The sequence below is a fragment of the Lissotriton vulgaris genome, chromosome 1_1 (assembly GCF_964263255.1).
Source record: "Lissotriton vulgaris chromosome 1_1, aLisVul1.2, whole genome shotgun sequence".
NCBI classification, from domain to species: domain Eukaryota; kingdom Metazoa; phylum Chordata; class Amphibia; order Caudata; family Salamandridae; genus Lissotriton; species Lissotriton vulgaris.
Window position 1 is genome coordinate 1688927841 of NC_141685.1, and position 24596 is coordinate 1688952436.

Genomic DNA, 24596 nt, shown 5'->3' on the forward strand with positions numbered 1-24596 from the left:
CTCCACCAACATGTTATCACTTAACACCCATTCCCTTCCCCTTTTCCCTATTTGCACTGTAATATATTGCACTGTAATCATAATGAGCAACGGTGTTGTCATTATTTTCCAATGCTTTGAATATAATTGCATTAAATGCTTCTGTCCAAAAAGTAAATAAATTGGATTCATGCCATAACAAACTATTGTTGTTTGCTACTACTATATATTGTTCGAAATAGACCTTCTTTGCTACCGTGACCATATCTTTTAGGTCTCGCCTTTACCATTCCGCAGGAATGGGAAATGGGGAGAATTCAAGTCGGCTATTTTCTCTTCAAACCAAAGGGCTTTCAGCCGCGGTTTTCTTGCAGTTCATGTGAATCACGTGATCAAACATGCACGAGCATTCACGTCCAGGGCTTCTCCTCCCCTAGCAGCACTCCTCCCACACCAGCAACTCTCCCCTCCCACACCAGCACCTCCCCTCTCTCTCTCCGCAAACACAGCCTTGCCCGAGCAGCACTCCTCCCACACCAGCAACTCTCCCATTCACGTCCAGGGCTTCTCCTCCCCTAGCAGCACTCCTCCCACACCAGCAACTCTCCCCTCCCACACCAGCACCTCCCCTCTCTCTCTCCGCAAACACAGCCTTGCCCGAGCAGCATTCCTCCCACACCAGCAACTCTCCCCTCCCACACCAGCACCTCCCCTCTCTCTCCTCGACTTCCCCCTCACACATCAGCACCTCCTCTCTTTCTCCCCGCCAACACAGCCTTGCCGTATCAGCACTCCTGCCACACAGACTTTCTCTTTTGCATTCACGCACAGAAACACGTACACCACAGCCATCACACTCTATCTCTTTTCCTTTCATCCACGGAAACATGCACACGTTCACAACATTTACACGTGCATCTTGCAAGCATACCCACCCTTCCTTAGCTTATCCCTCCCTGTCACGGTTTCCGTTCGTGCAGCAGGTGCAGTGACACCGGACTCAGCAATCCATACTATCACATTATTTCTTACATCTCTGCCACATGCGTTCTTAAATAGCATACCCTTCGTCACTACCTTTTATCTACACAGTATACTGCTACTGTCTCTTCCGAACCACACCTCTACCTGCAGCACATTTCTGACACATCTTTGTATTTATTTTCACAGTAAATAATGCTGGACGCGCATTTCTTTGGAATATATATCTTATGCTGACTTGGCTTGTCACCTACAACGCCCTACATGTTACTTTTGAGTAAACACCAAGCACAACTCACCATGCCTCTCCCCTCTCCCTTGCACACACTCTTTCAGAGACACGCTTTCCGTTCGTGCAGCAGGTGCAGTGACACCGGACTCAGCAATCCATACTATCAAATTGTTTTACAATATTTAAATGGCTGGGACACATACACGAATAATACATCTCTGTTCCTGTCTCTTTGTTATCCTATCCCAATCACGGACCACAACATGCACAAACAGACAACAGACTTTCTCTTTTGCATTCACGCACAGAAACACGTACACCACAGCCATCACACTCTATCTCTTTTCCTTTCATCCACGGAAACATGCACACGTTCACAACATTTACACGTGCATCTTGCAAGCATACCCAATCTTCCTTAGCTTATCCCTCCCTGTCACGGTTTCCGTTCGTGCAGCAGGTGCAGTGACACCGGACTCAGCAATCCATACTATCACATTATTTCTTACATCTCTGCCACATGCGTTCTTAAACAGCATACCCTTCGTCACTACCTTTTATCTACACAGTATACTGCTACTGTCTCTTCCGAACCACACCTCTACCTGCAGCACATTTCTGACACATCTTTGTATTTATTTTCACAGTAAATAATGCTGGACGCGCATTTCTTTGGAATATATATCTTATGCTGACTTGGCCTGTCACCTACAACGCCCTACATGTTACTTTTGAGTAAACACCAAGCACAACTCACCATGCCTCTCCCCTCTCCCTTGCACACACTCTTTCAGAGACACGCTTTCCGTTCGTGCAGCAGGTGCAGTGACACCGGACTCAGCAATCCATACTATCAAATTGTTTTACAATATTTAAATGGCTGGGACACATACACGAATAATACATCTCTGTTCCTGTCTCTTTGTTATCCTATCCCAATCACGGACCACAACATGCACAAACAGACAACAGACTTTCTCTTTTGCATTCACGCACAGAAACACGTACACCACAGCCATCACACTCTATCTCTTTTCCTTTCATCCACGGAAACATGCACACGTTCACAACATTTACACGTGCATCTTGCAAGCATACCCAATCTTCCTTAGCTTATCCCTCCCTGTCACGGTTTCCGTTCGTGCAGCAGGTGCAGTGACACCGGACTCAGCAATCCATACTATCACATTATTTCTTACATCTCTGCCACATGCGTTCTTAAATAGCATACCCTTCGTCACTACCTTTTATCTACACAGTATACTGCTACTGTCTCTTCCGAACCACACCTCTACCTGCAGCACATTTCTGACACATCTTTGTATTTATTTTCACAGTAAATAATGCTGGACGCGCATTTCTTTGGAATATATATCTTATGCTGACTTGGCCTGTCACCTACAACGCCCTACATGTTACTTTTGAGTAAACACCAAGCACAACTCACCATGCCTCTCCCCTCTCCCTTGCACACACTCTTTCAGAGACACGCTTTCCGTTCGTGCAGCAGGTGCAGTGACACCGGACTCAGCAATCCATACTATCAAATTGTTTTACAATATTTAAATGGCTGGGACACATACACGAATAATACATCTCTGTTCCTGTCTCTTTGTTATCCTATCCCAATCACGGACCACAACATGCACAAACAGACAACAGACTTTCTCTTTTGCATTCACGCACAGAAACACGTACACCACAGCCATCACACTCTATCTCTTTTCCTTTCATCCACGGAAACATGCACACGTTCACAACATTTACACGTGCATCTTGCAAGCATACCCACCCTTCCTTAGCTTATCCCTCCCTGTCTTAACTTCAGTCTTTTCATTCATCTGGCCCTTTCGTCCTTTTACTCGCGCAAATACGCACTAAGACAAACAGGGTAGACTCTTTCACTTTCCTGCACGACTTTCTTTTCCCCTCTGTAAGGTGGGGAGGGAGCCAGAGTCTAACTTCTGGGGCCTAACCACCCCAGGAGACTAAATTGCTTTCAGCAGAGTCGTAAATATTGTAATCTGTTGTAGGCCATCCGCGGGGAAATGCAAATGTTAACTACAGAGACCGAAAGGCGCCTTTTTTTTTCACACAAACCATAAAGCAAGGGAAGCAACTTTAGAAACAAGCGGGACGTTCTTTTACACTGTCGATGACATGCACGTACAATGGTCTTATTGTTGTTTATTATTTTTTTTTATTTTTATACTTACGTTTCATAGTGGAAACTTTCACGTTCACAACATTTACACGTGCATCTTGCAAGCATACCCACCCTTCCTTACCTTATTCCACCCTGTCTTAACTTCAGTCTCATTCACAACACACATTCGTCACATAAATGCACACCCTCGAAAAACAACACTGCTGCTCACTCAGTTTGCACATGCAGATCACACAACTTCGCAACATCTTTGCAAATATTTTGCGTGAAAAAGAACAGGAAATATTACACGGCATTTTAGACACATTTGTCCCATGACTCCATAGCCCATCCTTCCTACTACGCTATTCCATCCTTTCGTTTTACATACAACTCACAACACTTTCAATAAGTGAGGCATTTGACGACAAACAAATTATTTATAACATGCATCTTAAATACTATATACCAACTACAGCTGTACGTGCTCTTAAATAGCACACCCTTCGTCACTACCTTTTATCCACACAGTATATTGAGACAATACTGCTGCTCCCTCCTAATGCACGCACAGATCACAACACTGCGACACATATATAAAAGTCTGTGTCATCGGAATTGACAATTTTTGCCAAACTATACACAACTTGGCCATACATCACACTAAATGTACACTACTTCTCAACACACATTAGTGACATGCATCTACACAATCGTGATCCGATTCGGCTACTCACTCATTAGGCACAGGGAGCTCATACCACTTTGCCACATCTCTTGAAGAATTTGACCTGCAAATACGGAACGAAAGTGCCTATGCTTTGTATATATAATAAGTCCATGCCTGCACACACTACCTTTCAGAATCCGCAGCTCACTCCTTTTGCAAACACACAGGGCACACTCATTCTAAACATATCACTAACGCATTTCAATCAAAATAAAACTGTAAGCAAGTGCGTTACTCAGTGAAAGCACCTCTCAGTCACTGATCACAGAAATTACTCACACTGCACACAGGCCTCACTCAAAGTGCACACAGCCCTCACTAACACTTTACACAGACTGCAGAAAACACACTGCATACAGTACGCTATCAGTGCGTACTGCACACACTTACTGCACACAGACAGAACTTACAGTGCACCCAGCACTCACTCAAAAGAACGACACACGTCTTCAATACTATATAGTAACTACAGATGTATGTGTTCTTAAATAGCACACCCTTCGTCACTACCTTTTATCTACACAGTATATTGATCCAATTCGGCAGCTCCCTCCTAATGCACGCACAGATCACAACACGCCGACACATATAGGAAAAAAATCTGTAGCATCGACATTTACACGTGCATCTTGTAAACAAAATCCCCCTGCTACTTTCTCTTCCGAACAATACCTCTACGTCTAGCACATTTATGACACATCTTTGTCTTTATTTTCACAGTAAATAATGTTGGACGCGCATTTCTTTGGAATATATATCTTATGCTGACTTGGCCTGTCACCTACAACGCCCTACATGTTCCTTCTGAGTAAACGCCAAGCACAGCTCACCATGCCTCTCCCCTCTCCCTTGCACACACTCTTTCAGAGACACGCTTTCCGTTCGTGCAGCAGGGGCAGTGACACCGGACTCAGCAATCCATACTATCAAATTATTTTACAATATTTAAATGGCTGGGACACATACATGAATAATACATCTCTGTTCGTGTTTTTGTTATCCTATCCCAATCACAAAAGACAACATGCACAAAAAATAACAGACTTTCTCTTTTGCATTCACGCACAGAAACACGTACACCTTGACCACATTTACACGTGCTTCTTGCAAACAAACACCCCCTTCCTTCGGTGTCATTCATTCATTCATCTACACATTTATTTTCTTATGCTGACGTGCACTTTTTTTCATTTTAAGCATAACACCGTGTCTTTCGATTCATGAAACAATAACATCAAAACATCTCTCTGTTGCATTCAGCACGCAAGGCAACATGCACAAACAGTACACCAAAAACAGCTTTCTGCTCGTGCCTCTTGCTTATTCTATCCCAATCAGGCCCGTCCACACGCACGGCAGTAACACACAGCCATCACACTCTATTTCTTTTCCTTTCATCCATGGAAACATGCACACGTTCACAACATTTACACGTGCATCTTGCAAGCATACCCACCCTGCCTTAGCTTATCCATCCCTGTCTTAACTTAATCATTATTCATTCATCTGCACCTTTCGTCCTTTTACTCGCGCAAATACGCACTAAAACAAACAGGCTAGACTCTCTCTTTCATGCACGACAACTTCTTTTTTTAGGTCGAGCCTTTACCATTCCGCAGGAATGGGAAATGGGGAGAATTCAAGTCGGCTATTTTCTCTTCAAACCAAAGGGCTTTCAGCCCGCGGTTTTCATGCAGTGCCCGTCAACATGCACGCGCATCGCATGCAAGCCCAGCCCAGTCCTCCCCTCATTCACGCCCACCCACCAGGCTCTCCCGCCCCCATCAGGCTTCTCTCCCAATCCGCATGCAAGCCCAGCCCAGTCCTCCCCTCATTCACGCCCACCCACCAGGCTCTCCCGCCCCCATCAGGCTTCTCTCCCAATCCGCATGCAAGCCCAGCCCAGTCCTCCCCTCATTCACGCCCACCCACCAGGCTCTCCCGCCCCCATCAGGCTTCTCTCCCAATCCGCCTGCCTCCCCTCGCGCATTCACGCCTCCCACCAGGCTTTCCCGCCCCCATCCGGCGTTTCATTTTTTTGTTTTTTGTTTCTGGTGCACGTCGCGTTTCTCCTGTCCAAGTGCTCGCACCGCTTCCACCGCCTGGCTGGCTGCTCGCTGGCTCCCTCTCCCTCCATTCATGGTTTTTCATGCATGGCAAAAATCAATCGTGTTTATCAACATCGTGAAAGGCGTCTGCTTTCGTTTTGCACGCGCGCCCTTTTCTCGCGTGCACCTGGGTCAGAAAAGGACGCCATGCTTCTTCTGTCGATTGCTTTGGAGGGGTGGGCTGTGCGCTGCAGCCCCCCACCCCCTTGTTTTGCAGCGCACATGCCGCCATTTGCAGCAAACGGTTCGGGTTGGCCCGACAGATGGTCGTGTCCGTTGTGGTGGTGGTTCAGTCCCCATGTTCCGTTTTCTACTCCCATGTTGGGATCTATAGACGAGCATTTTCTGTACGCATCTGCAGAATACGTGACTGAGGTCCACGAAAATGCTAGGAAGTGCCACGCTGTATCTCAGCGCTCAGCGTTGGTATGTCCTTTTCAAAAGGAACAAGGCAACGCGGGCAGAATATTCAAGTAGAATTTCAGCCTCTCGCATCAGGCTTCTCTCCACGCCTCCCACCAGGCTTTCCCGCCCCCATCCGGCGTTTTTTGTTTCTGGTGCACGTCGCGTTTCTCCTGTCCGAGTGCTCGCACCGCTTCCACCGCCTGGCTGGCTGCTCGCTGGCTCCCTCTCCCTCCATTCATGGTTTTTCATGCATGGCAAAAATCAATTGTGTTTATCAACATCGTGAAAGGCGTCTGCTTTCGTTTTGCACGCGCGCCCTTTTCTCGCGTGCACCTGGGTCAGAAAAGGACGCCATGCTTCTTCTGTCGATTGCTTTGGAGGGGTGGGCTGTGCGCTGCAGACCCCCACCCCCTTGTTTTGCAGCGCACATGCCGCCATTTGCAGCAAACGGTTCGGGTTGGCCCGACAGATGGTCGTGTCCGTTGTGGTGGTGGTTCAGTCCCCATGTCACTCACCCTCACTCGCCCTCACTCACCCTCACTCGCCCTCACTCACCCTCACTCACCCTCACTCGCCCTCACTCACCCTCACTCACCCTCACTCACCCTCACTCACCCTCACTCACCCTCACTCATCCTCACTCACCCTCAACCCCTCACCCTCACCCACCCTCAACCCCTCACCCTAACTCACACTCACTCCTCACTCACCCTCACTCATCCTCACTCACCCTCAACGCCTCACCCACCCTCAACACCTCACCCAAACTCACACTCACCCTCACTCACCCTCACGCTCACTCACTCTCACTCACCCTCAACCCCTCAATCCCTCAATCACCCTCAACACCTCACTCACCCTCAACACCTCACTCACCCTCAACACCTCACTCACCCTCAACTCCACAGTCACCCTCACACGCACTCACCCTCAACTCCTCACCCTCACACACTCACACCCCCTCACTCACACTCACACACACTCAATGACAATAACTCACACTCAGACTCACACACCCTCACGCTCACACACCCTCACCATCACCCCCCATCACCCTCACACCCCCTCACTCACACTCACTCACACTCAATGACAATACCTCACACTCACCCTCACTCACACTCAACGCCTCCACCTCAACTCCTCACCCGCACTCACCCTCAACACCTCAATCACCCTCAACACCTCACCCTCAACACCTCACCATCACTCACCCTCAACACCTCACTCACCCTCAACTCCTCACTCACCCTCAACACCTCACTCACCCTCACTCTCACTCATCCTTACTCACCCTCAACACCTCACCCTCATCTACGCAACGCCACTCATCTACTAAAAGACACTCAACTACGCAACGCCACTCAACTACGCAACGCCACTCAACTACGCAACGCCACTCAACTACGCAATGCCACTCAACTATGCAACGCCACTCAACTATGCAACGCCACTCAACTATGCAACGACACTCAACTACGCAACGCCACTCACACATGCAACACCACTCACACATGCAACGCCACTAAACAACGCAACACCACTCAACTACGCAACGACACTCAACTACGCAACGACACTCAACTACGCAACGACACTCAACTACGCAACGACACTCAACTACGCAACGACACTCAACTACGCAACGACACTCAACTACGCAACGACACTCACACATGCAACGCCACTCACACATGCAACACCACTCACACATGCAACGCCACTAAACAACGCAACACCACTCAACTATGCAACGCCACTCAACTACGCACACATGCAACGCCACTGCCACATGCAACGCCACTCACACTGCCAACGCCACTCACACTGCCAACGCCACTCACACAGGCAACGCCACTCACACAGGCAACACAAATCACACAGCCAACGCCTCACACACAGGCAACACCTCTCACACACGCAACGCCACTCACACACGCAATGCCACTCACACACGCAACGCCACTCACACACGCAACGCCACTCACACACGCAACGCCACACACGCAACGCCACTCACACACGCAACGCCACTCACACACACAACGCCACTCACACACGAACAACACTCACGTTGCCAATAGATCGCGCAGTACGACAGGTGGAACTATTACAATGGCAAATAACAATGCCTTTCACTGTTGTTATCATTTAGAATACATAAAGGGCTTTGTCATTTACACAACCAATAGCTCAAACTTTCCTACTGCGAGACCTATTGGCAACGCCAGTGCTTGTTGTACTGTATTACTGACCCGGGTTAGGTAGTGTTAATGAGCTACAAGGTTTAATGGGAAGAAGCACTCTGCGGACGCTGCCATTTATTGATAAAATGGACTGGTAAACTAACAGAGAGAATATTGCAGTAGTCGAATTGGGAAAGATCGATTGTACCAATGACTTTCTTGACTGACTTGGAGAAAATGAACGATTTTTCTGACAATGTAAAACATAAAAAGTAGGTGGTGGAAAGCTTGTCTATTTGAGAAGTGAATATAAACGGCTCTTCAAAAATAATACCAAGATTATGGTCCACAGAAGGAGATGTTCGGGGGGGGGGGGGGTGGGGGTGTCACCAACTCTGTAACCAAATTAATAATTCCCCAAAACCACAAAATCTGTATTATTGTTGTATAGTTTCAAATAAATTGGACTTAAACCAATTGGTACTGCACACATGCAGTCTCTAATGTTGGATTTGAGAGAGCTTAATAAGTGTTGTGTGTAATCTGCACAGCCATTGAAATTCATCTAAAAGAGAGATCAGACCAACTAGGAATTAACATAAATCTTGAATAGAGTGGGACTGGTAGCTGAGACCTGAAGCACTCCACAGGAAACTACGTGTGTGTGATTTTCCAAGAAAGAGGGCAAGCATTTGATTATTGTATATGTGTATCACACCTGGCAGTAAATCTTGCTCTTTGAGGATTTAACACCTCTTTCGAACGTGCGTGTGATCCTTTTTTAATTCTTCACCAAGATAGGAATTAAAAAATATCCCATGGACATCTTCAAGCAACTTATACATGAGCAACTTATACATGACCCTCTAAAAAATGGATGCAGCTATTGCTAAGTCAAACCTAATACCTATAAAGTGAAAACAACCTACTGGCAATATAAAGGAAGTTAACTGTTTACTTTTTGTGGTAGGCAGATGAAAGATAGACAACGAAAAACAAATAGTTTCTTACCTGCTGGTGTAGTTTTGCAGCTTGAAGAATTTTCTGAATTCACATGCTGTGCATTATTCTGCCATCTAGTGGGTGGGTCTGGAATTTTCCAACTTTCTTATTTGATTTTTAGTCCTTTCTCTATTTCTTTTGTTTTTGTTGTTGTTGGGCGTCAACGGATCTGCCCATTTGGTGCTTCCTGTGTTCTGCCCATTTAGGGTTTCCTGTGAGTTGTGCCTCCTCCTCCAGAAGCTCCTGCCTTCTGTCACCATCTTTAGATTCTTTTTTTCCCGTATCTCCCATCTTCTTCGTGGAAGCGGGTGAGTCGACTGTAAATCAGAAAAAACTTCAAGCTGCAAAACTACGCCTACAGGTAAGACACTACTCATTTTGCAGCTTGAATCTTTTCTGGGTTCACATGCTGTGCACAGATTATGTAGCGGTATGAGGGCAAGAGATGTGGCTGGGTTAAAGATGGGTTTATATTTGAAAATAAATGTCTTCATATCTTCTGTCCCACCTGAACTTCTTTATTCATTTGTACACCTGTACGGTAATACTTTGTGAAAGTATGAGTTTATGACCATGTGGCTCCTAAACAAATATCTTGTAATGGTGTGTTTGCTAGAAAGGCAAACATTGCTCCTTTTTTACTTGTGAGCCTTTGAAGATAATTTTTCTCCAGCTTTATTATGACAAAATTAAATAGTTTCAGAGATCAATGTAGTCAGTGTGCCTTTTAGACATTGCTTAGCCCATATCTTTAACTGTGAAGGAGACAAAGAGCTCTTTTGTTCTCCTGTATGTCTTTGTTTTTTCCATATAGTACATTACTGCTCATCGAGCATCTAATGAGTGAAGAGCTCTTTCTGCATGATCCTTTGGGTTTTGAAAGAAACTCGGAATTTGAATAGAATGGTTTATGTGAAATTGTTACACAACCTTAGGTAGAAATTGAAGATCCGTTCTCATGACCATTCTATCGTTGTGGATTTGCATTCATGGCTTTTCAATTGGGAACTCTCACCCTCCTTAGAGATGTTATTGCCACCAGGAATGCCGTCTTTAAAGTGGGCATCTTTTTTGAGGATTTTTTTAAAGACTCAAAGGGTTCTTTCTTTAGTTGAGTTAATATAAAGATTAAGGTTCCATGTAAGTGCTGGAATTTTCTTTGGCGGAGCGATCCTTTTGTCTCCTTCCATGAATCTTTTGATAACCGGAGCTATGAAGGAGCTTCTGCTTATGCGTCCTCTTGTATAAGCTATTCTTGCTGCTAAATGTGCCTTTAACAAAGCATATGTTAGTTTACAGTCAATTAAATTAGATAAATATTTTATTATTGTTGACTCCTTTGTATTCTTTCTTTATAAACCTCTTTTAAGGCACCATACAGATTATATTTTTAATTTAGAAAAGTAGCACTTCCTTGTTTTTTGATTCCTTGCTTCTCTTAGTACTGCCATAATTCTTTCTGAATTATTTAAGTGGCCAAATTCTAAGTCTTCAGGAGCCAGGCTGTTATGCGCAGTGTCTCTGGATCAAGTACCCTACATTGGTTTAACGATAACAGATCTTGTTGAATCAGGAGTTTTTGAAAGTTTTCTTGTGCCATCTGAATTAATTCCGAGGTAGTCTGGATACGAAGCTTTGGAATTTTGCATTCCGAGGGGTTGCACAAAGATATATTGTAGAAGTCCCTCATACATGGAAGATTCCTTTGAGGACTTCCTGGTTCAGTTCCTATTTGTGAGAGCTGGATGCCTGTATGCTGAGCTTATTTGCAGCCGTATTGTCTTTTCCTGGAAGATGAATTGCTAATAAATGTATTCTCTGTTGAACTGCCAAGTCCAAATCTCCTGAGCTAACATTGATAGCGGAAGGGACTGTGTTCCCCCGTTTGTTGATATAAAAACATTGTTGTTGGTTTTTCTGTTTGAATGAATACTGTTTTTCCTTACACCTGTCCATGAAAATCTAATAAGGCTAGGAAAACTGTCTTTAGTTCTAGGATGTGGATATGAAGAATTGCATCTTTCACTTGCCACACTCCTCTGATTTTGAGCGAGTTCATATGTGCCCCCCACCCTATGTGTGAGGCATCTGCTATAACTGTTATTGATGGAGTTGGTTGTTGAAATGCCATACCTCGAGTTATCGTTGACTTGCTCCACCATTTAATTTCCTCTTGAATTTTCTGCATGAGAACCACTAGATCCTCCCAACTCCCTGTTGCTTGTGACCACTGCACTTGTAACCATTCTCGGCTTTGAGGCAGATCCTGTTACTTGCTCGGCAGCAGCGACGCCACCGGCTGCTCCATCGGAAAGAGTCAGAGCATCAGTGTGACTTCAGGACTTCCTGCACGCGGGAGGAGGTTACACCAGCGCTCATTTTGAGGCCTGTGCATCCAATCCCACAGCTGCTTTACTGCGCTGGGATTGTAGTGTATAAAGTGCGCATATCGGATAGGCCAGCTGTAGACAGCCTGCCAATCCGACGGGCGCACTGAGTACTTGCAGGGGCAGCAGTCATCCTGCAATCGCCAGGAAGCTGCCCCACCCACACAATCACGACACACAGAATAAAAGAATTGTAATGACCGTTTTTATTATTCTGTGTGTACCTCTGCTCGCAGCAGGTAGTGCGACGCTCCTTTGCTCCTGAAGAGAAACCGCCCCTGGTCTTTAGGACTCTGACTCGAGTCCTACGATGGCTGCCACCACATCCTGGTTGATGTGGTGGCAGCCAATCAGATTTCAGCATGAGAACTGTTGGATCTACAGATCCTCCGCGGCGTGATATATACAATGTTTTTGAACATAAATTGCTCAAAAATTACTGAATGAATTTACAACAAATCACAAAAAGCACTTTTTTTAACCAATATCTAGCTTTCTGCCAAATTTGGTGTAAATCCAATCCGGGTTTGGGATGTAGCTGTCTAAAGTTTCAATGGAAAAATGAATGGGGAAAGCATGTTTTCAGGCCCCGACCCCTTTTTTCGGCCCTAGCTTGACCGATCACCCTTCATGCGTAAACTATTCAAACAGTACTTTTTCGGAAAGGTTTGTGAAGATTCGTCAATTGACACCACAGTTATTAGCCAACACAAAAAAGACAGTTCCTATAGAAACATGATCCGAACTATACCTACCCAGTTGCGGACAGATGGACGGATGGATGGACCACCCCTAAAGCATTCTGTGTTTGGGTCTTTAACTCTGTCCTCGATCATAGCTCTTCTGTGACGTTTTTTTATAATCCTTCGCACAATTCTTTGCATTCCATATAATTAGTTCTTACTTTAGGCTTATATTAAGATCTATGCTACTTTTAACTTCTTTATCATTGTACTGGTGTTACTCATAGCTTCTTTAGCTCCTCTTTTCAATAATTATTACTTCAGCACATTAGATACTATGTCTGTTGAGGATAAATCCCAATGTATCCCCAATCTATCTTGATTATTAATATGCATGATGATTTGATCCTGTATAAATACATCATGCATGTGGTTCTTTTTAGTATCATGCCCCATCACTGAGTTCTCGCCCAGATGCAGGCAGGGATCTGGGCAGGCTTTACACTGAAAGTTCAAGGGAGCTCTTGTTGTGGATTAGAGGGGTCTATATCTAACATTGCCTTGGGGTAGGTCGTATTCAATGGTTTTATTTATTTATAGGCTCCCCAGGCAAGATTTAAAACAAGAATCAATTCTGTTGGAGAAATGTAAATTTACACCTGAGGTCTTCAAGATCCATAGTTGTAATCCTATTTCAGATTTCTTTAAATCTGTGCACCCTATTCAGTGCCACATCTCTCTTAACCATGCACTCATTCTAGCATGCCATACTTTTAACAACCACCCGGAGCCACTTTCTCTGTTTCTATTCTTGGTTGGTCATTTTTGGCAAGGCCTTAGGGAGGGGTTGGCCTTCCAGTCACACATTTGCCAAAGATCGTTAAGACTGCACCGCCTACAAGCTTTCCCTATTCACTACAAAATTCAAGAATACAGACAGAGCAAGTGCCCACAAATAAATAAAAATATTAAATGTCTTTCGGACCCCGCAAGATATTTTTAGATATAGATCCCTCTAAACAAGAGCTTCCTTGTACTTTCGGGATTAGGCCCACGTATATACCTTCCTGTTCCTGGGCGAGGACTTGATGATGAAGCATGCCACTAAAAGAACCACGGTGGTTGAGAACACTTTTACAAAACCATGACGTTTGCCTGGCTGACTACTAGTCAGTAAACATTGCATATGAGAGTGCGCTCTCTCCCCTTTGATCCGTTGTTGCAAAATATTTAGAAGCTGAATTAACACACTTAAAAAGCTTCTGACACTCTCCTCTTGGTATAGTGGAACTAAAGTAAACAGTGTGCTGCACATATGGTGCATGATTAAGTCAAAGTTCTATAGGAGTTGCAAAACAACAAGTTCGTGAGGTTTTCCCTTAATTATTGACATTTCAGAAAATGTGCCTAATGGATAATTATTTCTATCAATGCTACTAAATGTCACAGTACCACCTTCTTATAAATTACTGCAAAATGTGTACGAACAAAACTCAAGAAGATTGAAAATGCTCTCAATGATGGAATTAGCTCTGCTGACTCGTGGAATCAAAAATGATTGCGGTAAAATGAATCCTTAATAGGATAAAACAAATTCTTCGTAAGGTATAAATTAACAAATTCACTGTCCACTGGGACTGAACTCGTGCCAATGCACCGTTAAAGGATGGTTGTATCTTAGAACATGGCTAACATGCAAGGTCATGCAAACCTTGTTTGACGCTGTTGCCAAATTGCTGTGAATAGTGTATAACCATTCCTAGAGAGGATAAGTGGTTCTATCAGGCGCACCTCTCACGGACTGTTCACGTTTAGCCCCGGCGTAAGGAAGGGAAAGTCCGCTGTCCAGTAAGTTCCTATGTGAATGACAACTTACTGTTTATGCATTCTCTTTATTGTTTATCCACACGTGACAGTGTGATCAGAGCCTTAGTAAGGTGTCAGAAAGCGTACAGGGTTCAGTGTAGAACACAAATATTCCTGTACATCCATTTGGAAGTCAGGAAGCTGCACTCTATATCCAAAGTTAGGGTACACACTGTGTTCACAGATCATTCAATTGTCGCCAAATGTACAGTAAGAGTCACGACTTGTAAAGTGATCAGTTCAGGTAACGTTTCTTTAAGTAGAAGAATATCCTTACCAAAAAGTGCAGTCATCTTCTCATCCACCGTGTGCTGTCCAAAATGCCCTTTTCAACCTCCCACAACATCTTAAACCTAACACATGCGCACCACAACTCACATTCTGTTGACGCATTACCATTCCAGAGACCTCCTCAAGCATTCATACAATAACTCAGACACTCACTATACCACAAGGATTAACTTCTTCATTCGCTTCAGGCAGCATTTTTCAAAATTAAGAAAACAAATACCTGGATAAGAGCTCCGTAAGATTTTCTTCGTTCATTCCTCCAAAAACTTTAAATTTCTTCAAATTGCACACATGTGTTTTCTCGTATTTTCCGAAGGTGATTGTTTGGACGATGGCTGGCCTTTCTAATTTGAGAATCAGATACTGAAACAATAAGAAGAAAAAACGAACATTTTAGTTTTTGTAACGGAAAAAGAAGATCTAGATAAAACCAACCCTGGCAAGCTCTTTCTAACAAACTTTCAGACATTTTTTTGGGGTTGATACTAAATATCGTATTAATTGGAGAGACTTACTGGCCATGATGCAAAAGGGTCATGATGGATTAGCCTTTAATTTTTACAACAATGCACACATGCAAACTTGTGGAAGGACAATGTAAATTTCCACTATCGTGGCTAGGAAATCATAGCAGTAAGAAAGACAAGTAGGTTAAAATTCTCCAACTCAGTCAGCAGCAACATTTGAATAAACCATGACGTCAGAGATGATAAACATTAGTTGTATGAAAAGTTATGCCAGGCACTGCTTCGCCTACTTTTCTGGCCACACTGCTAAAAAGATAAGTACTCCACTAGCTTCTTAGTGATGTTTTTGTTTTTCATTAATCCTCTTAACCTTCAATTTTTTTCTTCCACAGTGTAAATCATGTTTATTTTAAGTAACTCTTTACTGAATCAAGCTTATCAACGTGTGCATTTCCACACTTATTATATACAAGGCTGTGTGGATGTTTTTATTCCTTGGCCTCTTCCCTTTCATGGCATCTACAGGCTTACGCACTGTGCACCCGCCCAGCCTCTCTCTTTCAGCCAGGCCAGGCGATCAGGCCCAATATGATCTCCTTCTCACCTGGCTGTTTGCCTTTGAAAGCCTTTCGCTTGTTAGTCACCTAGCAACCACACTGAGACACCGCTCTCACTTATAGTTGCTATGCGAGCCTTAACAAGATCCTATCAGGCATCAGAGACACATCTATGCTTTTGCAAGACTTTATTTGTAAGAAACTGCGACTCAGAAACCCTCAGAGCCTCCGCTAAGTACCATGACATCTTTCCACTCACTCAACAATGTCGCTATTCATAGCCGGCCAGCAAAATTCCCTACTAACACGTATCTTGGTGACAGTTTGCCCCAAATGCCCCTCATGGGCTAATTCGAACTAACTTTTACGCACACTAGAAGGAGGAACCATCCTTTCTCCTCGCATCACCATGGCATCCACAACAACAGAAAGTTTGTCAAGAAGCTTGCTGTAGAGTCATAAAGCCAAAGGAAGAGTACTCTCCCTCCTACCACCGTTCCTTATCATGCGCATCACCCCACAAGTACATCATCACTTTTTATTGCCTCAGTCAATTCGAGTTCATTCACCACACCACCACAACGGGCAACATCCTCCATACTTGCGACAGCTCCTTCTCTCTCTAGACATGACCATTTCTCTATCCACTATCTTCCAATCAATTAACAAACTTGAAAGACAATCTTCCAGGAATATGCTCAATGACGTAGTCATGTTCTTGAAGGCACGAAGATAGCCTCCCAGCCTAGCTGACCCTTTGCCTGTGCCAACTGGAAGTAAGCGCAGAATGCAGGGTAATACAACTGCCCCCGACATAGGTATGGAAATATTCAACACCCCGTGCCGCAGCCAGCACCTCCCTTTCAATAATCATGGTTGCAGATGTAAGAACACTTGTGCATGCGTAATAAGGCAGCCGGGTCAAGCAACTACAGCGGTGGTATAAGAAACTGGCTCTATATATGCTACACCAAAATGAGGTATAGTGTGTATAGAGTACAAGTGTCCCCAGAGGTAGGCAGAGGTTAAAGTTGGATAGAACCTTACTTTCTAATAGTGGTAGCTTGGTCGAGCAATAAGGCAGTATCAGAGGACAGTGTTAAGCATTTGGTGTACACACTCATTCAGCAAACGAATTCACACACAAGAGCTGAACTCTAGGCCAATTGTTTTTGTACAAAAAATATAATGTTTATTTTTAGAACCAAGCAAGCTTGGCACAGGTAAGCATTAACACTTTTCTGTAATAAGTTACTGGATATAAAACAGTTTGAAAATGCAATAGAAATTGGACTTTGTTCGATTGACAGGGGAACAGCAGTATGCAACACTTAGCAAATACAGTACATTGGAATGAATAGGCTTTTCCAGTAAATTACAGGTAAGTTACTTTTACGTTACTTTTTCTAACTCAGTGCTAGATGCCTAGATTCATCACTGGGACATGTCCTGCAAACATGTGAGAAAACACATTTTGGTTATCTGTACAATTATTAAAGAATATCTTTAGTTTTCAAAACTCCACACTTTGTCGCTTTTTGGAGGGAAAATTGTCAATGTTATCCTATGGAGAAAGACCAGGTTATCTATTTGCAGGTAAGTAAACAACTGTGGGAGTTAAGGTACTGGGGTTAGACTCAGAGGTCTGCCAGGGTCAGTGATGCACTGAAATTGCACCTTCAGCGGTACTAGGGTGGCAGGGTGCAGAGTGTTGAGGCCCAATGTTATCCTATGGAGGATAGGGGGTCTTCAGTTGGTGGTTGCTGGCAAGCAGGCCACGAGGTTATGAGAGCAAAGCTCCTAGCGTTTAGCTCAGGGCAAGTTGGGGACCAAAGTAGCACCAAATGCGCAACCTCAGCGGCACTAGGGCGGTCGGGTGCCCTATTGTTTCTAAAGAAGAACCTCCAGGTCAAAGATACACTGCAGGCTAAGCAAAGAAGATCTTCTGGGTGCGACCACCACTTCAAGGGGTAAGTTGGGATGTCGTGGGTTGGTTAGGCACCGTTGGTTTGGGGAGACAAGGCCATGGGGTGTCGGGTGCAAGGGTGCCTCGGGACGTCAGATTTTCTTACCCGCTCTGGTCGCGGTATGGGGAGTCCTCTGGATTGAGGCTTCAGGCATTGTCTGGAGGCTTGAGGCAGGTCAGGGGTCGCCGGATCTCTGGTCAGGTTCGCCAGGGGCCTTCATTGTGGTGTTTTTCCACTCAAGATCCGGCAGGGTTAGGCGGGTGGATTCGCGGTCTCTGGCTGGCACCAGAAGCTGCAGTTTGAACAAGTCCGGTGTTCACGGAAGATTCAGTCATTGAAATGAAGGCAGGCAGGTCCTCTGGGGTTTTGGAAGTTGCTGGCTGCAGGACACACTGGGATTTCGTAGGAGCAGGTTCGAGGGGAGACAGGCCTGTAGGGCTGGGGCAAGTCAATGGGCGTCGTCCTCTTGTTAGCTCTGCACGGCTCTTCGTCCTTCTTCTTTTCTTGATCTGAGGAAGGAAGGTTCAGGGTGCCCTCTAAATACTACATTTAGGGGAGTTACAGGTAGGTAAAGGGCAGGGACTAATGGGTCCCTTCCCTGGGGTGGGTACACCCCCTATTCTGCCATTCTCCAGTGGGAGGGCGGCAGGAGCCTGTCCCTGGTTGACTGGGTCCCCCCATCCACAAGATGGCGAGGACTCAAAGTTGTGCTTAACCTCGCCTCCCCGATATTAGGGGTGGTGTTGGCAGAGGTGGGCACACCTCTCTTCCTCTCTTGTTTTTCCCGCTGGTTCTCCCACCCAAAGTGGGGGGTAGACCGAGTGGGGACCAGTTGCTGAAAGCAACAAATGGTCTGGAGAGGCTCACAAAGGCAGCATGCCTTTGAAGCTTCTCCTTCGTGAACCCTGCCCATCTTGGGGAGGGGGCTTGGCATCTCGTCCCAGGATGGGCTTCGTGTCAGGCCCCCGAGAGCAGCAGCTCTCGACTCAGGGGTCCAAAAACATGTATGGTGGTGGCAGCCTAAGCAGCCACTCAGTCAGGTCACCAGAAATTGGTCGAGTTTCAGGGGGCATCTCTAAGATGCACTCTATGGTGCATTTTACATTAAATCCCACACTGGTATCAGTGCAGGTTTAATGTGCTGAGAAGCTTGATACCAAACTTCCCAGTCTTCAGTGTAGCCATTATGGTGCTGTGGAGTTCATAATGAAAATCCCAGGACCATATACTCATAATGGCAGCACGGCACTTACAGCTAGAGGGGTGACTGATGTATGCCAGGACAGTGGTTTGTGGGCATGGCACGCAGGTGCCATGTTGACTCTTCACTTTGTTTTGCACTAAGACACACAGCCTGCAAAGGATGTGTGTGTGTGTCAGGGTACAGGGCCTCTAAGGGTGGCACAATAAGCTCTGCAGCCCTTAGGGGCCTTCTCTGGTCACAGTGCCATGGGTACCTGTGGTACCATTTACCAGGGGCTGACATGCCAATTGGGAGTAGGCTTCAATGCAGTTTTAGGGAAGGAACATAGGCCCTGGGTACCTTATTAGAAGGAGCCCAGAGCACACTCAGTCAAAGAACATCAGCAATTCAGCAAAAGGTGGGGGCATACCATGCAAGAAGGAGGACACTTTCTCACACGTGGGAGAACCTTCCTCAAAATGTCGGAAAAAGATGGTGCCCTGAAAACTGCACAGGGCTGCCTAAATTTCGGCGCTACACAATCTGACCTGAAGCAATCCAAATTCTGATTCTGTGTTCAAGCACCGTCTGGCCTGAACGAGTCCTGGGTTCTTGCCCACCAGGTCAAGTAAGAGTTGAGCTTCAAATACTCCTTAGGACAGTCATCGCCAAAATTGTAGTAATCCGCTCCACACGAAGGGTATATTTCAAGTAGAAGGTTTTATTAAATGAGAGAACAACTCTTGGCGTGATGCACCCTCTACCAATCAGCAAGCAACTGCCGGCCGGAGAACGCCACGCCAACACTGTCACAAAAGCACATAGAACTCTCGGGACACACATGAGGAGAAGGCCCCTCGTGGCCCACAAATACATTACAACAATTGGCCATGCCCCCCTCAAGTTCTCCAAATGCCATATAATTGTAAAAAACTGAGAATACTTTAACTGTAACCGAAAACAGACTATTGGTTTGAGATCTTATTGTATAGTCATGTAGGTGCACAAAAGGTCAGTGTTAGACCTGACACCATTGGCTTGAGTCTCTCCTCCATTTTTTCTGTTTGCCTCCACTGTTTTACGATGTTTTGCTGGTATATGCTTTGGGCGCTGTGTCACTGCTGATCAGTGCCACAGCGCAAGTGCTCCCTATGTTAAATTGATGTATCTATTGTATCCATGTTTGGCCTATTTGGTTTACTGTCAGTCCCTAGTCTAGTGCACCAAGAGTGCCGGGGCTTGTAAATACAAATGCCGCTCGTGGGCTTGCAGCACGTGTTGTGCCACCCACCGGAGCGGCCTCGTAAAAGAATGTCTACGGGTCGGTCATTGCGAGACCCACGTGCAGCCTAGTGCTGTCACGCAGGCTGCGCAAGTATACCTACTTGCCAGCCCCTCAAACCTTCCCTTGACTTCATGTTAGTCACCCCTATGGTAGGCCCACGGGCAGGGTGCATTGTAAGTATAAGGTAGGACACGCCTGACCAAGTTGGCATGTCCTAATAGTGAATTACCGCCATCTTTGTTCTTCACTATTGCGAGGTAGCCTGCTCTCCGTTGGGTAGAATGGGCCGCCGGGATTATTAACGCTATGATCCTAGCTGGCTCGGGGAGCATGGTGCAATGTCGAGTTTGGTATCCCTGAACTCGGGGTTTAATTACACATCCGTTGGTGTGGATGGTTTTTGGACTCTGGGTTTGAAAATAGCACTTTTAGAAAGTGTCTATTTTCTTGTCTAACCATATCTGGTTTCTGCTGGTCTTGCGTGTGTGTGACAGGAGCTGGGTGGCTCCACAGGTCTGGATGAGTCAGTGTGGGATGAGTGGGACATTTACGTTGAGAGTAGGGGGAGAGTAGTTGTTGATAGCCTGCCCTGCCTGATACAATGCTGCCTCCACCTCCTGCCAAGCGGCTGATGGCTCTGTGCCTGCCATGGACGATCCTAGCCCCACCTCCTGCCAGGAGGCCGATAGCTCTGCTCCTGCCAGTGTCAATGCTGGCTCCACCTCCTGCTGGGCGTCTAAGGACCCAGCCCTGCGCAATGAATAGGCCAGTTGCTTCTGCCTGGCTCCACCCACAACAGACCCAGGATGTTGGGAAATCCCCCGGCATGGACAAAGGGATCAAAGCCGAAAAGGGGTATAAGAGAAGGACCCCTGAACCAAGAATTTAGATCACTTCTGACAAGGAACCCTGTAACCAAGGACAAGAGGCCTGCTGATCTGAGGACTTGCCTACCCCTTCTGCCAGTGTGCTGTTTGCTGGGGGGAATCCTGCAGTGCTTCTTCATTTTTTCCAAGGAACCAGGAGAGAGGAACTGTGTGTGTACTCTCACGCTTGCGAAGAAAATCTCCAAGGACTGGAAGAGTGCCAGTCTCCTGCTGAAGTCACAGGGCTAAAGGACTTCATCTGCTTAAAGTGCTATTTGCTGGAACCTGTGAATCCAGCACCTCTGAAAGAGCGAGCAACCTCGACGGACGTCGCCGAATCCAGCTCGACATAGTGAGTAACGGCTCCAGTGTCCTGCTTCCTCGACGCCGGCCGCCGGGCCCGATCGACGCCAGCAGCAACGCCAGTGAGTAGTGAGTTCGGCTCCAGCTCCAAGGGACCTCGTGTCTGCACCGCTGCTGATCGCATCGCCCTCGTGCCCTCTCGACGCCATGAGCGCTGCTCACTCTGTGCAACCGCATCATCGACGACGACGCCTGCTGAGGCCTGATCGACACCGAAGACGCGACGCCGGATTGCTCGACGCCGCTGATCATCGTGTGCTTCATTTTCCAAAGGTACTGTGTTGTTGGGAGTCCGTGTGACCCCGGGCTCGACGTAGCGCTCCTCGCGGTCGACGTCGAACCTTTGGATTAATATTGCCTCGACGTCGTGTAGCTCCCGTGTGAGTTACCTCGTTGCTAAGAACTGTGTTGCCAAGAAGAAGATTTGCTTGATACTAAAGACTTTGTGCTAAAGAAGAAACTACCTTGAACTATTTTTCCCTTCCCAGAGTATTTATTAAGATTGTGTACATTTTTGTCGTTATTGGGTCTTGTGCTAAGCCTTATATAAAAATACTTATTTTTATAATACTACTGTGTCGTGTCCATTTGTAGTGTATTCACTTTATTACTGTATGTGGTCATAAATGCTTAACACACAGCCTCTGAGATAAGCCTGTCTGCTCTGCCAAGCTACCAAGGGGGTGAGCAGGGGTTATCGAAGGGTGTGATCCCCTTGCCCTGACTAGAAAAGGTGTGTCCCTATTTGTCAGAAGTGTATACCTCTGCCAACTAGAGACAGCCGGTTCTAACATTGGATGCAGCGGTGAGGATTTGGACCTTGCATTTATGACCCATGTGCAGTGATTAGTGTGCGCTACATAGTGAAAGCAGACCATAGCGCAGTCACAATCTGATTTGGAAGGATCCTATTTTTGGTTCTCCGCTTTTCTGAAGCTTGATTTTTTGAACACTGCCAGTTTTGACCATGAGTGACAACGGAGTCACTGCCCCGGTTGTTGTTGTTGTGGAGGAGTTTGATAGGAAGAAAATGAAGAAATACAGGAAGAAGCAGCTGCAACACTTTTGCGAGCAGTTTAAAGTTCCTACAGCAGGCCTCGAAAGGAAAGAGGATTTTCGCAAAGCTTTGGAGGCCTGGTTGGAGTCCAGAGATCCCTCTGATGCGGTGGTGGTACCGCCAGGGGAAGGGGATGAGGAGGCACCAGCGAATGGGCCTGAGTCCTCTCCCGGAAGCAGTGTTTCCTCCAAAGGTCTTTCCCCTGAAGAACGAGAAGAAAGGGCGAAGGAGCGTGCATACAACATGGAAATGGCAAGGCTAAAGATAAATGGGCAGTTGGAGTTAGAAAATGCAAGAGGTAGAAGAGAAGCTGATTTGGAGACCAAAAGGTTAGATTTTGAAAGAGAGAAGTTAGCTTTGGAGCGTGATACCAAGTTGAGGGAGTTGGACATCCAAGCTAAAAAGTTAGAATTGAATCCCTCTGGTGGCAGCACCCCATCCGAGCCTGCAGAAAGTAAGTTTTATTTTCCCAAAGATGTGATAAAAGATTATCATAGGAACGAAGATATTGGTCAGTGGTTTAAAGCATATGAGTTAGCATTGTTGGCCCACCAGGTCCCTGAGAAGAATTGGGGAGCGGGGTTGTGGGGTCGCTTTGTGAATGAGGGGAGAGATACCCTGTTAGACATGCCTGTTGCGGATAGGATGTCGTATGCTCATATGAAAGATGCTTTAATGTTGCGGTATGGCCTAACCCCCGAGAAGTACAGACAAGCTTTTAGAAAATGTAAGAAGTTGCCTGGTACGACGTGGGTTGAATATGTGTCTTATTTTTGCAGAGCCATGGATGGTTGGGTGAAGGGCAGCAAAGTGGAAAGTTATGAAGCTCTTTATGATTTGTTTGCTTGGGGGCATTTGTCTAATAACTGTTTTCCAGAGCTGCGCCAGCACCTGATTGATAGCAAGATATCTAACCCTAGAAAATTTGCTGAGGAGGCGGACCGCTGGGTCAGTACCAGGGTCCACAAGGGTCCAGTGGGAGACTCAGCCAAAGGTGGGCAGGGTCCCCAGCAGAAGAGTGGGGGGGACAAGGGTAAACAGAAGGAATCTCAGAAAGGGCCCCAAAGTAATCCCCAAGGGAAAGGTTCCCAGCCTCCCCCTGAGAAGAAGCCAGGGGCCCCGACGGGTAAACCTGTTCATAGGGGCCCCCTAACCTGCTACACTTGTGGGCAGGCGGGACACCGGTATTACGACCCCCAGTGTCCCATGAAGAAATCGAATGCACCGCCGAGTGCACACCCCCCCCCCCCGTCAGTTGGCGAGTGTAGCCCTGGGAGGGGAGGAGATGGTTGTCCCTGGTGGGAGGGGTCCCGCAAAAATGTCCCTGGTCTCGCTAGGAGACATGGAAATGGTCCCTTCACCCCCTCTGCCTAGTAACACTAGTAAATATAGGCAGTGGGTGACCATTAATGGCCATAGAGTGGAAGCTCTCAGAGACACCGGAGCGAGTGTGACAGCTGTCAAGTGTCACTTGGTGTCCAAAGAGCAGGTGGTTCCCCACGCATTCTACCCTGTGATAGCTGCCGACAACTCCCAGAAAGAGTGTGAGGTAGCTCAGGTTTCCTTTGAATGGGGGGGAGTTTCAGGTACTCTTCAGGTTGCTGTGAGGCCCGCCATGCCTGTCGATTGTCTCCTGGGCAATGATTTAGAAGACTCCCCTTGGGCTAAGGTGGAGAGGGAGACGCATTTGAGAATGTTGGGCGTGCCAGAGTGGGTGGGTGCAACCACTCGATCGATGACAGCGAGTAAGGGTGTTGATGGGGTCCCGGAGCCTGAAAGTACGGCCCAGGACCTAGCTGTAAAGGGAAGAGGCAGGAGGCGCGGGAAACCGGCCCCCATAGTTCCCGTGGTCCAG

General features: G+C 46.3%; 1 protein-coding gene across 2 annotated transcripts in view; it reads right to left on the reverse strand.

The window, feature by feature from the left end:
• Positions 1 to 24596, reverse strand: part of MKLN1 (muskelin 1) — an 808470-nt gene that overhangs the window by 641128 nt on the left and 142746 nt on the right. For both annotated transcript variants that reach the window (XM_086918927.1, XM_086918926.1), the window contains exon 3: positions 15217 to 15359. In XM_086918927.1, coding sequence (XP_086775053.1) covers positions 15217 to 15359 — 143 coding nt within the window. The remainder of the gene's footprint in view (positions 1 to 15216; positions 15360 to 24596) is intronic.